Source organism: Malania oleifera, chromosome 1 (genome assembly GCF_029873635.1).
Source record: "Malania oleifera isolate guangnan ecotype guangnan chromosome 1, ASM2987363v1, whole genome shotgun sequence".
Taxonomy (NCBI): domain Eukaryota; kingdom Viridiplantae; phylum Streptophyta; class Magnoliopsida; order Santalales; family Ximeniaceae; genus Malania; species Malania oleifera.
The window spans coordinates 59,673,562-59,688,495 of NC_080417.1; the positions used below are offsets into that span (position 1 = coordinate 59,673,562).

The 14,934-nt window shown below is 37.7% G+C and overlaps 1 protein-coding gene across 4 annotated transcripts in view; it reads right to left on the bottom strand.

Moving 5' to 3' along the window:
* The window catches only part of LOC131150790 (E3 ubiquitin-protein ligase RGLG3), a 44,457-nt gene that overhangs the window by 15,590 nt on the left and 13,933 nt on the right, over positions 1-14,934 (bottom strand). For all 4 annotated transcript variants that reach the window (XM_058101755.1, XM_058101763.1, XM_058101771.1 and 1 more), the window contains exons 3-5: positions 914-998; positions 686-826; positions 479-592 (exon numbers count right to left, since the gene is read on the bottom strand). In XM_058101755.1, the coding sequence (XP_057957738.1) occupies positions 479-592; positions 686-826; positions 914-998 (340 nt within the window). The remainder of the gene's footprint in view (positions 1-478; positions 593-685; positions 827-913; positions 999-14,934) is intronic.

The window sequence follows — 14,934 nt, forward strand, 5'->3', positions numbered from 1 at the left end:
AAGAATTTTCCTTGCGTCTTACACAAAACCTTTTATAATCTTCATATACAGAAATATTATGCCACTTGAAGAGGGTGGAGGGTAGATCAAAACATTTTCAAGAAAAAAACATTTCATATTGGCCCATGGCACCATAAAAAATTCCTAACCCTTCATGGTTATAATTAGGTCAGACTAATTTCTTTAAAGAGAAAATCCAGATAAACACCTCCTGATCCAATGGGAGTGGAATTTTGTTCATTTTTAAGTTTTCAGAAAACATGAAATATTCATTGGAAAGGTATTTGTCAATCCTTATTATTTTAAAAATGAAAATCACTCTTACTATACTGCAAGCGTAAAAGCTCAGACATGACAAATTCTCCAGTTGAAGAAGTGATAAAAACAAATATATATATATATATATATATATATATATATATATATATCAATGCAAATCAACCAATGAGGGAAAGAAAAGGAAATAATTGTAAATAACCTGACAATTTTATGTGAGGAACAATTTCTCTATATCGCCCAAGGGCTTCCTCAAAGCCACAACAATATCGATCTTCTGGGTAAAAGCTGAACACGGAGTGATCATTTGTTGATGCTACAAAAGAAAAACTCATTAGATAACCAACAAAAGGAAAAGTTACAACATATAGTTTTCTGGAAAAAAATTATAAAAACAGGCAGAACTAACCATCACCAAATCCAAAGCAAGGTATCAAGTTGTCTTCATCAAATGAAAATAAAGTGCGGCCAATTATAGAGATCGCTTGCTCATATGGATTAGGTCTGCCACCAACTGCATGAAGGCTTTTCCTATTGAATGAATATCGGCCTGCAATTATTTAAGTACAATGAATTTTCTTCCTACCTAGAAAGTTTAAAAAATTAAAACCATAAAATTTTCTATGGGCAGGATGACCTGTCCACTCATTGCTCTTTGTGAAGTCAACCCCAAGGATTAAGTTGGATGATTCAAGCCCAGCTTCTCTCAGTGAAGAAATAACCTAAAATTTTGGGTAACATGATTCTCTCTCTAAAGAAACAACTTGTAAAATAATCATTAATCATTATAACAAATAACTTAAAGAATACAAACCAAAAAATAAGTGAGTGCCAGAACACATTAACTACACACCACCATTTGAAGAGCAGACATTATAAAATTTGTCCTTTATAAAATTATTTTCTCTACATTACTGCATACTACATTATCCTTTTCATAGCAGATACATATAATATACATATGAATAATTTTCACATTTCAGGATTCCAACTTCACTAATATTTTTTCTTTTTCCATGGAAGTTTCCCACCTGAAACAAGACCCAAATTTTAAAATATTACATGCTTATTCTTCAATTTGTGCATTGTTGGGTGTGCATGAAAAAATTCACAACCAAAATGACCCCTTCCTGCCACGTACTCTCCCACATCCCCTGATCACATTTCAAAATCATGATTGCAGCTATGCAGCTATCAATTCAGTCCTCTACCATATAGGATTTTGATTCTAGAGATCTGTTAAAATCTCAAGTATCATTGTAAATAATAAGCAAATTAGGAAAGTGGGTAAATGTGGGGGATTTGATATTATTCGGTAAGGGGATTGTTTCCTTGTTTAGAATAGGTGATTGTATTATATAAGATTGGGATGTACATATGAAAAATCAATTCATTATAGAATTCGAGGCTTCCACTTACATGGTATCAGAGCTAGGATTTCTCAACCTTAGCTAACTATGGCCAACGGTCAACAGCAGAGGGTCGACCTCTTCTAAAAATATCGACGACGACTCAGAGGCCACATCTGCTGGGGGTTTGAATGGGCTAGATAACACAGCATGTTGACTCTATGAGTTCAATCCGGTTTTTGATAAGGACAAATCACTTGATATTTGATCTGTGCATTGAGTTTGTGAACAGGACTTACACTGAGCATGCATGGAAAGATAACGAATCATGGATGCCATAAAGTAAAGATTATACATTTTAGAAAGCACCATGGAACTCAAAGAGTATGAGAATCAAGATGCAAGTGGCAAAGGTCAAGAATGTTTTGGGAATGGGTATTTAGAACTCATGTACTTACATTTTCGTGTGATTTATCTTGAGGCTCAATACCACTTAAAATGATTTTAGGTTTCATGCATTTCATGTAGATCATTAGAGTACATACATGGGCTTAGAAATGTTTTTAAAATCATGGAAAGCTTGTTTTATAAAAGACCCAAGCAAAGAATCAAAGTAGAATTTTAAACTGGAAATGAATATGTGTGAACAAGGGGACTTCGGTAGCCTGAAGTTATCCTCGGGCGCCTGAAGAATTTCTTCGGTAGCCTGAAGAATTAAAGGGGAAAGATAGAACCTGGCAGAGGTACCTCGGTCGCCTAACCTTGGAACCTCAGGCGCCTGAAGTTGCCAATTTAGGAGCCTGAAGTCGAGTTTGGTTGCTTGAACTCGCGGGAAAACCTAAAAATCAGTTCTTTATTAAAAAGACATGCGAGGTATCTTATTGATCCAACGGCTGAGATCAATCCTAAGGGTAATATACTATATATTATGAATATCTAAACCCTAGAAAAGAAGTTAGACTCACAAGAAAGAGAAGAACACACCTTGTTGCAAGATTGTTGATTATCTACTCTTAGTGCTATTCGATCGCATATACATCAATCTCAACTCTTCAAGCTTGGGCAAATCAAATCAGTTTTTCAAAGGGAACTTGTTTACTCTACTGTACTTCAATCTAGTATTGAGGTTTGATCTTTCAAAATATTAGTCTTGTGAACTTTACATCTCATTCATTGCTTGTTCTTGACTAGTATTGAAAAGTATTGATTTTGAGTGTGCCTATTCGTACAAAAATTAATTTTCTAAGAGATCATTACTTAAGAAAGTTTATCTAACTTGGTAGATTAAATTTTGATTCAAGAGAATATAAATATACATATATTTTCTCAAAGAGCCTATTATTGAAAAATCTAGTATTGATTAAAAGGGTGATCTTGAAAGTACCCATACATACATAAGGCTATTTTAAACAAGATCATTATTTGATTTATGGTGTGTGATTGATTGAAAGGTTTGATTCAAGTGTGTGGTTTCCAAAAGGATCTATCTTTAGATACATTAGAGCTTGATTTAATATCCTTGGTACGTAGAACTATAATTTTAATTGAGGGATATTTTCTGCAAATTAATATACTCAGTTTTGTGATTGAGTACATGAAATAAAACTTTGTGATTTTGATTGAGTGTATATTCAAGACAAAGTTTTTGCTAACTAGTTCACTTCAATTATATAAGTGTGCATTTTTGCAAAGTGAACCAAGAACCCTAGTTTATTCCAAAACAGTTTGAATTTATCTTTACTTGAAAGTTTTGGTTAAAAAGGGATTTGTGTGTTGAGGCATATCATACATAAAACGATTTTATCGTTTTCATTCAGTCTTGAGCAGTTAGATCAGCTATATAAAATGATTTCGTCAATTCAAACATCGGATCAGTCTTCCTCTAGTTCCCTGGCTCACCGAGGTAATTATTTATCAGCTATAAATACTACATCCTGTTACAAATCTCCATAGATAATTGACTCGGGTGCATCTGATCATATGACTAGTTCTTATCAATTGTTTTCATCCTACTCACCATATGTTGGGAATTTGAGAGTAAAAATTGCATATGGTTCTCTCTCACCAGTTGCTGGTAAAGGAAGTATTCGCATATCTGACTCTATAACTTTGCAATCTGTCCTACATGTTCCTAAGTTATCTTACAACCTGTTATCCATTAGCCAATTAACAAAAGACTCAAATTGTTCTGCTAAATTTGTTTCATCTCATTGTGTTTTTCAGGACCTATCATCAAGGAAAACGATTGGCACTGCTAAGGCGTATGAGGGCCTCTACTACTTTGAGGAGGCAAGCTTGAGTAAACTATGTAATACTGCAATTTGTGATTCCGCATCTATTTCTAGAGATGGTGAACTTTTGTTATGGCATTCAAGGATAGGTCATCCAAATTTCCAATATTTAAAACGTTTGTTTCCTTCTATTTGTTCAAATAAAATGTCTTCTAAGTTTCAATGTGAAGTGTGTGAGCTTGCAAAACACCGTCGTACTTCTTTCCCATCATCCATATACAAATCATCTCGTCCATTTACTATGATTCACAGTGATTTGTGGGGTCCCTCACGTCCCCTCAATCGCACCAATACAAAATGGTTCGTTACCTTTATTGATGACCACACTCGTCTTTGTTGGGTTTACTTGCTAACAGACAAAACTGAAGTCCGCTCCATTTCATCAGTTTTCATTCCATGATTCATACACAGTTCCAGACTCATATTCAAATTTTACGTACTAATAATGGTACGAATATTTTAATACTATTCTGAGAACTTATCTTCAAGAAAATGGGATTGTTCATCAGAGTTCTTGTGTGGATACCCCTCAACAAAATGGGGTTGCTGAACGAAAAAAATAGACATATACTTGAAGTAGCCCAGGCATTAATGTTCACTACCAACATGAAAAACTATTTTTTGGGCGATGCCATCTTAACAGCCACACATCTCATTAATCGAATGCCGAGTCGAGTACTTTCCTTTGTCACCCCTCTTCATAAATTTCAAGAACATTTTTCCTACCTCTCGACTCCTCTCCAGTCTCCCACTGAAAATCTTTAGTTGTATTGCTTTTGTTAATGTTCATGCACACCACCGGGATAAATTGGATCCCAGTGCCGTTCAATGTGTCTTCCTTGGTTATTCCCCTGCCCAGAAAGGCTACAAATGCTATGATCCTGTCTCAAAAAGGCTGTTTGTTAGTCTTGATGTTACTTTCTTTGAAACCACTCCTTATTTCCCAAAGCCCTCTCTTTAGGGGGAGAAATGGAGTGAAGATCGATTCTTTGACCTCTTTACTACTGAATCTGCGTCATCTGAACCCTTATCACCTATTGAGCCTCCCGTTGCTTCATTCCTTGACCCATCTATCGAGTCTTTCATTGCATCACTTCCTGACCTGCCAAACACAACAGAACACTTAACCTCAGGGGAAGATACAGGAAAGCAAAACAATGCAGACATACTTATTTACTCAAGAAAGCCGAACACAAAGAACAGGGAGAATCTCATACCTAAGGCACCAAGAGCGTTGGAACTGGTGATGGCTCCGAATAACCATGAGTCAACTCCCAATCCTGATCTGGTAATTGAACTTTCTTCTAATAGTCCTATACCTGACGATATCAATTTACCTATTGCAATCAAAAAACAAACCAGATCATGTACTCAATACCCCTGGTCTAAATACATGTCTTATAAAAGCTTGTCCACAGGATATCGTGCTTTTGTCTCTAACCTTGACAGGATGAGAATTCCACAGAACATTCAGGAAGCTCTAGAAATACCTAAATGGAGAGAGGTAGTCATGGAGGAAATGCGGGCCCTAAAAACAAATGGAACTTGGGAGTTGATAAATTTGCCGAGAGGGAAGAAGCCAGTGGGTTGTAAATGGGTCTTCAAAGTGGAATATAAATCTAAATGGGACAGTTGAAAGATATAAAGTCATACTTGTTGCAAAAGAATTTACACAGACTTACGACATTGACTATACGGAAACATTTGCACCAATGGCAAACATAAATACAGTTCGGGTCCTCTTATCCTTGGCAGCCAACTTAGATTGACCACTACAACAACTTGATATTAAGAATGTTTTTTTAAATGGCAAGTTAGAAGAAGAAGTATACATGACTATACCACCAGGATTCAGTGGGAAAGGTGAAGAAAACAAAGTGTGTAAACTCAAGAAGTCCTTGTATGGACTCAAACAATCTCCCAGAGCATGGTTCGACAAATTTGCAAAAGTAATAAAGAATCAAGGTTATCGACAAGGGCAATCAGATCATACCCTATTCTTCCAACAGTCTGAAAGAGGTAAGAGAACAATTCCAATAATGTATGTTGATGATATAATCCTTACTAGTGATGATACAGTAGAGATGGAGAGATTGAAGAAAGTTCTGGCTGCTAAATTTGAAGTTAAAGACTTGGGACAAATGCGGTATTTTTTGGGCATGGAAGTGGCAAAAACGAGAAAGGGAATTAGTGTTTCTCATCGAAAGTATGTTACTGATCTCCTAATTGAAACTGGCATGCTTGGATGCAAACACAGCGAAACCCCGATTGAAGCGGTAAAGAGGGTTTAAGACTGTGGAATACCAGTTGAAAAGGAAAGGTATCAGAGATTGGTTGGCAAGCTAATCTACCTATCACATACTAGACCAGATATTGCATTTGCAGTTAATGTAGTAAGCCAACACATGCATTCAATAAAAGAAGCCCACTTAGATGCCGTGTACAAGATCCTTCGATATCTCAAGGAATCCCCGAGGAGAGGACTCTTCTTTAAGAAATGTGAAAGCAAGGAAGTAGAGATCTTTACAGATGCAGATTGGGCAAGATCAGTGAAAGATAGAAGGTCCACCACAGGTTATTGCACATTTATCTAGGGAAATCTGGTAACTTGGAGAAGCAAAAAACAGAATGTGGTGGCTCGTAGTAGTGCTGAAGATGAATTCAGGGCAGTTGCTCAAGGGATATGTGAAGGACTGTAGTTATGAAAACTCTTGGAAGAATTATAGGTCCCGGTGAAATTTCCTATCAAACTCTATTATGACAATAAGGCAGTTATCAGCATCTCTCTCAATCCAGTTTAACATGATAGGACTAAACATGTGGAAGTGGACAGACACTTTATCAAAGAGAAAGTTGAAGAAGGAATTATTTGTATGACTTATGTACCTACCAAGGAACAAACTGTAGATATTTTCACTAAAGGGTTGGGATGACAGAATTCTGATGATCTCATTAGCAAGTTGGGGATGATTAATATTTATGATCCAACTTGAGGGGGAGTGTTAAAATCTCAAGTATCAATGTAAATAATAAACAAATTAGGAAAGTGGGTAAATGTAGGGCATTTGATATTATTCAGTAAGGGGATTGTTTCCTTGTTTAGAATAGGTGATTGTATTATATAAGATTGGGATGTACATATGAAAAATCAATTCAATATAGAATTCAAGGCTTCCGCTACTTCATTTTCCCTGCAATGGGCATTCTTTTGTCTATTTCCTTTGTTTATCTCCCTTCTTCACATGTTGAGGATCTTACTAATTTTGGTTGGAAACATGTGATGGATGTAGAAATGGAGACGCTAACTTCTCAAGGCCCAAGGGACAAGGGAACTGGTGGATATCCCTTATGGTAAGGCGTTAGTTATCATTCACTAGGTGTATACTATTCATTCTAATCCTGATGATTCTATTGAAAGGATGAAAGCCTGATTGGTGGCCAAGGAATATATCCAGATGTATGGCATTGATTGTTAATCATTTTACATGGTGCAACCCCCAGGTCTGTGGCTCAGTAAGGTTTATAAGTTGCTGTTAAAGCTTGATATACATTGTTGGCTCACAACCTAACAGCTTAAGCTTTAAGGTAAAGTAGTAATCTAACATGGTATCAAAGCTATGGTTGCCACGAAGTCCTAGTTAATAGTTTTGTTGCCTGTGTTTATTGTGTGGTGGTCATTTGTCGTTTGCTTATTTCTACATGTGCAATTGGCTGCATGTGCAAGGTAGTGTTAAAGCTTGATAAAACATTGTTGGCTCACAACCTAACAACTTAAGATTTTTGGCTGTTTATCGGCTTATTCAATCTGAGGGCCTGATTTGACAAATTCAGCGTGGTAGTTTCTGATTTTGACTTTATACAATGCCACTCTGACAATTTTGCTTTTGTCCTGAAGAAAAAGACACATGTGGTGCTATGTTGGCTTAAATTGATGATATCATTATCACAAACAATGACTTCAGTAGGATTGCAAATGTTAACTGTTGGCTTCAGACATAATTTGAAAAAAAGACCTGAAACCCTTCAGCATTTTCTTGGTGTTGAAGTTGTAAAGTGCCATTTGTCTCAACAAAAATATATTCTAGACTTGCTCTATACGATACAGGCATTTCAGGAGCTAAATCACTCACATACACCCAAATGTGAAGTTATCTAGAGATAGTAGATCTAATTTTGAAGAAACGCCTCCGTATGGAAAGTTGATTGGGGGGCTGATTTATTTGCCTCTTACTGCACAGGGCATACCCTTTGTTATACAGTTGCTTAGTCATTTATGGAGAATCTGTTTGAATTTTTTTTTTTTTTTCTTTTTTGACAGCAGAAGAAGAGATTTCATTATTAAGAGAAGAATTTTAAAAAAGGAGAAGAAGACATTTCCCGTCAAAATTCTGGGAAAAAAAACTAGAAAAAAGAAACTAGAAAAATTACATAAATACTAGGAAATATCAAAGAACAAGATTCCTCCATTCTCTCTGAACTTCCAAAATGTTAACTCTCTTAAAGCATCCAAAGCCAACTGTTAAAATATCAACCCCGAATATCTTTGTAAATAAAATACAAATTAGGAAAGTGGGTAATTATGGGGGATTTGATATTATTCAATAGAATTTGTTTCCTTGTTTAAAATAGGTAATTGTATTATATATTGGATTGTACATAAGAACAAAAAATAAAGAAATATTTTTTCCAATCGTTTCTTCTTTCATGGTATCAGAGCTAGGGTTTCTTAAACCCAGCTAAACGATGGCTGACAGCAAAGGCTCTACCTCCTTTGCAAACATCACCGACGATTCAGAGGTTACGTCCGGTGGGGGTACGAATGATAACACAGTCTTTCCACTCTCATTGGAAAAGCTAAACAGAAAAAATTTCCGTGAATGGGCTTAATCCATGAAACTGGTGAATGAGGGAAAAGGAAAGCTTGGTTATCTTACCGGTGAGCGAAGGAAACCAGACCCTTCCGATGCTGTAGCCTTGCAAAGATGGAGGTCCGAAAACTCCATGGTCACAACTGGCTCGTCAATTCGATGCAACCATCAATCGGAAAAATTTATTTGTTTTTGCCGACGACGAAGGAGGTCTGGGAAGCCGTACGTGAGACGTACTCCAATGTCGAAAGTTACTCACAAATCTTTGACATCAAGACCCGATTGTGGCAGATGAGGCAAGGCGAGAGAGGTGTTATCGAGTATTTCATGGAGATGAGTCATCTCAGGCAGGAGCTCGATCTGAGCATCGACGAGGAGTGGGAGTGCTCCGAAGATAGCACGCGATACCGAAGGAGGCTCGAAAACGAGAGGGTCTTCGAGTTTTTGCTGGCCTGAATCGAGAGCTCAACGACGTGAGGGGACAAATCCTTGGCCGGCGACCTCTCCCTTCAACCCGAGAAGTCTTTGCAGAGGTCAGAAGGGAAGAGAACAGGAGGCGGGTGATGTTGCAGCCTCAAAATGAATCCGCTGGGCTAGACCCGGCTGTACCTGTATCTGCCCAAAAATTAGATGGGCTACACGCTGGGCCGGATGCCTCAGCTCTTGCGTTAAAAGGCCCAGGAGGACCTAGTCAACAACCACAAAGAGGAAAAATATGGTGAGAACATTGCCGAAAAACAGGTCTTCAAAAAATACCTGCTGGGAGATTCATAGAAAACCGGCAGACTAGAAACCGAGACAATACCAAAAAAATCGTGGGTACCAGGCCAGCACTGGCGGATCAATTGAAAGATCACAAGGAGAGAACAACAATACCCTGTCCAGTAGTGCATTCAGTCCTGAACAGTTGGATCAGTTATATAAGATGATTTCATCAATGCAAACATCGGGTCAGTCTTCCTCTGGGTCTCTAGCTCATCGAGGTAATCATCTGTCAGCTTTAAAAACCACATCTTGTTACAAATGTCCTTGGATAATTGATTCGAGTGCATCCGATCATATGACTGGGTCGTATCAATATTTTTCATCCTACTCACCATATGCCAGGAATTTGAGGGTAAAAATTGCAAATGGATCTCTCTCACCAGTTGCTGGAAAAGGAAGTATTCGCATATCTGATTCCTTAACTTTACAATCAGTCTTACATGTCCCTAAGTTATCGTGCAATCTGTTATCTATCAGTCAGTTAACAAAAGACTCGAATTGTTCCGCTAAATTTGTTTCCTCTCATTGTGTTTTTAAGGACCTATCATCGGGGAAGACGATTGGCACTGCTAAAGCATATGAAGGACTCTACTACTTTGAGGAGGCAAGTTTGAGTGAACTATGTAATACTGCAATTTGTGATTCTGCATCTACTTCTAGAAATAGTGAACTTTTGTTATGGCATTCACGGATGGGTCATCCCAATTTTCAATATTTAAAACGTTTGTTTCCTTCTCTTTGTTCAAATAAAATGGCTTCTGAGCTTCAATGTGAAGTATGTGAGCTTGCTAAACATCGTCGTACTTCTTTTCCATCATCCATATACAAACCATCTCGCCCATTTGCTATGTTTCACAGTAATGTATGGGGTCCCTCACGTTCCCTAAATCACACCAATACAAAATGGTTTGTACCTTTATCGAAGACCATACTCGTCTTTGTTGGGTCTACTTACTGAAAGAAAAAATTGAAGTGCGCTCCATTTTCATCAATTTTCATACCATGATTCATACACAGTTCCAGACTCATATTCAGATCCTACGTACTGATCATGGTACGGAATATTTCAATACCATCCTGGGAACTTATCTTCAAGATCATGGGATTGTTCATCAAAGTTCTTGTGTGGATACCCCTCAACAAAATGGGGTTGCTGAACGAAAAAATAGACATATACTTGAAGTAGCCCGGGCTTTAATGTTTACTACCCACATGAAACATTATTTTTGGGGCGATGCCATCTTAACAGCCACACATCTCATTAATCGAATGCCAAGTCGAGCACTCTCATTTGTCACCCCTCTTCAGAAATTTCAGGAAAACTTTCCTACCTCTCGACTCCCTTCCAGTCTCCCACTGAAAATTTTTGGTTGTACTGCTTTTGTTCATGTCCATGCACGCCATCGCGATAAATTGGATCCTCGTGCCATTAAATGTGTTTTCCTTGGTTATTCACCTACCCAAAAAGGCTACAAATGCTATGATCCGGTCTCCAAACGACTGTTCGTTAGTCTTGATGTCACTTTCTTTCAAACCACTCCTTATTTCCCAAAGCCCTCTTTTCAAGGGGAGAAATGGAGTGAAGATCGGTTCTTTGATCCTTTTACTACTGAATTTGCGGTTACTCCAGTTACTCCATTCCCTAACCCATCTATTGAGTCTTCCATTACATTACTTCCCGACTCGCCAAACACAACTGAACACTTACCCTCAGGGGGAGATGCAGGAGAGCAAAACAACATAGACATACTGGTTTACTCAAGAAAGCCGAAAATAAAGGAGAGGAAGAATCTCATACCTGAGGCACCAAGAGCGTTGGAACGGGTGATGGCTCCGAATAATCATGAGCCCTTGACTTATCCTGATCTGGTAATTGAGTCTTCCTCTGACAATTCTACACCTGATGATATCAATCTACCTATTGCAATCAGAAAACAAACCAGGTCATGTACTCAATATCCTTGGTCGAAATACATGTCTTATAAAAGCTTGTCTACAGGATATCGTGCGTTTGTCTCTAATCTTGATAGGATGAAAGTACCAAAAAACATTCAGGAAGCTCTAGAAATACCAGAATGGAGAGAGGCAGTCTTGGAAGAAATGTGAGCCCTAGAAAAAAATGGAACTTGGAAGTTGATAGATCTACCGAAAGGGAAGAAGCCAGTAGGTTGTACATGGGTTTTCACAGTGAAATGTAAATCTGATGGAACAGTTGAAAGATATAGCCAAACTTGTTGCAAAAGGTTTTACACAGACCTACGGCATTCATTATACTGAGACATTTGCACCAGTGGCAAACTTAAATACAATTCGGGTTCTCTTATTCCTAGTAGCCAATTTAGATTGGCCACTACAACAACTTGATATTAAAAATGCTTTCTTAAATGGAGAATTAGAAGAGGAAGTTTACATGACTATACCACTAGGATTCAGTAGAACAGGTGAAGAAAACAGAGTGTGTAAACTAAAGAAATCGTTATATGGCCTCAAACAATCTCTGAGAGCGTGGTTCGACAGATTCGCAAAGGTACTAAAGAATCAAGGGTATCGACAAGGGCAATCAGACCATACACTATTCTTCCAATAGTCTGAAGGAGGTAAGAAAACTATTCTAATAGTGTATGTTGATGATATAATCCTTACTGGTGATGATACTGTAGAAATGGAGAGATTGAAGAAGGTTCTGGCTACTGAATTTGAAGTTAAAGACTTGGGACAGATGTGGTATTTTTTGGGCATGGAAGTGGCAAGAACGAAAAAGGGGATTAGTGTTTCTAAGCAAAAGTATGTTACCGACCTCCTAGTTTAAACTGGCATGCTAGGGTGCAAACCCAGCGAAACCCCGATCAGTAAAGAGGGTTGAAGATTGTGGAAAACCAGTAGAAAAGGAGAGGTATCAGAGATTGGTTGGCAAACTGATCTACCTATCACATACTAGACCAGATATTGCATTTGCAGTCAGTGTAGTAAGTCAACACATGCATTCACCAAAGGAAGTTCACTTCGAGGCTGTATACAAGATCCTTAGATATCTCAAGGGATCCTCGGGAAGAGGACTCTTCTTTAAGAAATGTGAAAGCAAGAAAGTAGAGATCTTTACAAATGCAGATTGGGCAGGATCAATGGAAAATAGAAGGTCCACCACAGGATATTGTACATTCTTCTGGGGAAATCTCGTGACTTGGAGAAGCAAAAAACAGAATGTGGTGGCTCGTAATAGTGCTAAAGCTGAATTCAGGGCAGTCGCTCAAGGGATTTGTGAAGGATTGTGGTTACGAAAACTATTGGAGGAATTACGGGTACCTATGAACCTTCCTATCAAACTCTACAGTGACAATAAGGCAGCTATTAGCATCTTTCTTAATCCAATCCAACATGACAAGACTAAACATGTGGAGGTAGACAGACACTTCATCAAAGAAAAAATTGAAGAAGGAATTATGTGTATGACTTATGTACCAACCAAGGAACAAACTGCAGATATCCTCACTAAAGGCTTGGGACGACAGAGCTTTGATGTCTTATTAGCAAGTTGGAGATGATTAATATTTATGATCCAACTTGAGGGGGAGTGTTAAAATATCAACCCCGAATATCTTTGTAAATAAAATACAAATTAGGAAAGTGGGTAATTATGGGGGATTTGATATTATTCAATAGGAAATTGTTTCCTTGTTTAGAATAGGTAATTGTATTATATATTGGATTGTACATAAGAACAAAAAATAAAGAAATATTTTTTCCAATCGTTTCTTCTTTCACCAACACACCATAAAGAGGCCAAGTATTGAATCTTCTCCCAAACCAACTGCCAAATTGCCAATTTAATTTTTCCCTGAAAAAATCTGTGCATTAAGCTCCAACCATAATCCCCACAACACTGCAAATATACCACATTTCCAAAGTGCAGCCCTATCCTCCCATCTTCCAAAACCCTCAAAAGAAATAGCCAACATTCCTTCCACAAACGCTGGGCAAACCCAAGTTTCTCCCAACACACCAAATAATTTATTCCAAATACTATAAGCAAAATCACAGTGCAAGAACAAATGAAATGATGTTTCATAATTCAAATAACAAAGCACACAAATATCTAGACATAAGGCCTTCAAAGGTCTCCTGATTTGCAACAGATTATTAGTATCGATTTGATTAAGCAGAGTCAGCCCAATGAAAGCCTTAATTTTTGGAGGAGCTTTGTCCTTCCAAATAGATTAATATAGAGGAAAACAGAGTTAAAACGGGTCAAAAACTTTAAATAATAATAATAATAATAATATTTACAAGAAGAATGATCCAAAGCCCAAGACTTAGTATCCCTAGGTGAAGAAAGATGACAATTGTTCAATAACAACAACAAAGAGGGAAGTTTCATCAACTCTCTATCATTTAGAGATCTTTTGAAATGAAAGTTCCAAGAAACTAGAGGGCTAACCGAATCAACCACAAAGAAAGAAATCATACTATCTTGCCCTGAGCTCAATCAAAAAAGACGAGGAACAGATGTGGATAGAGCATCATTCCCCAACTACAGGTCTCTCCAAAAACAAATCTGAGAACCCCCTCCCCACCACAAAATTAATGTGCGTAGTAAACAAGTGATAAATCTAAGAAATAGATAACCATTGACTCTCTGATTAACATAGGAAACTAACATTGGTATCCCACCCATTCTCACCCAGCCCGTACTTACTTCTAATCACTTTATGCCAAAGGGAATGATCTTCTAGGGGAAAATACCATAACCAATTAGCTAAGAGAGCAATGTTTTTACACATGAAATTTCCAAGAACCAGCCCTCCCTCCATTTCAAACCTGCAAACCTCTTCCCACCTTATTAAATGATCCCAAAAACCCCCCCAACTCCAGACCATAAGAAATCTCTTATTATTTTCTCAATATTATATGCAATCCCCACTAGAATCTTAAAAATAGAAAAATAATATAACAGGATACTAGATAAACAGCCTGAATAAGGGTGATTCTACCCCCAAGGGGAAAAAAGAACCCCCTTCCAACCATCAAGCCTCTTGGCCACTCTTCCACTATTGTGTTCCAAAACTTAGTGGCCTAGGGTTACCCCCCAAAGAGACCCCTAAATGAGTCAAAGTCCAATCCAAAAGCCCACATCCTCCATCAGAAGACTGCTCACTAAATCACTCAACAGACATTAATATTTGTTAATCCACATTTCCTCCGTATTTATTTTATGCCCCAACACCCTCTCAAAGACATTGAAGATACTCAAAATACATCTGAAAGAAGAGTTACGATCATCAAGAAAGAAAAATGTATCATCCACAAATTGAGCATAGAAATCAGATTTAGAGAGACAGAGAGAGAGCGAGAGAGAGAGAGTAGCTGATGAGTCCACCAACGTAGTAC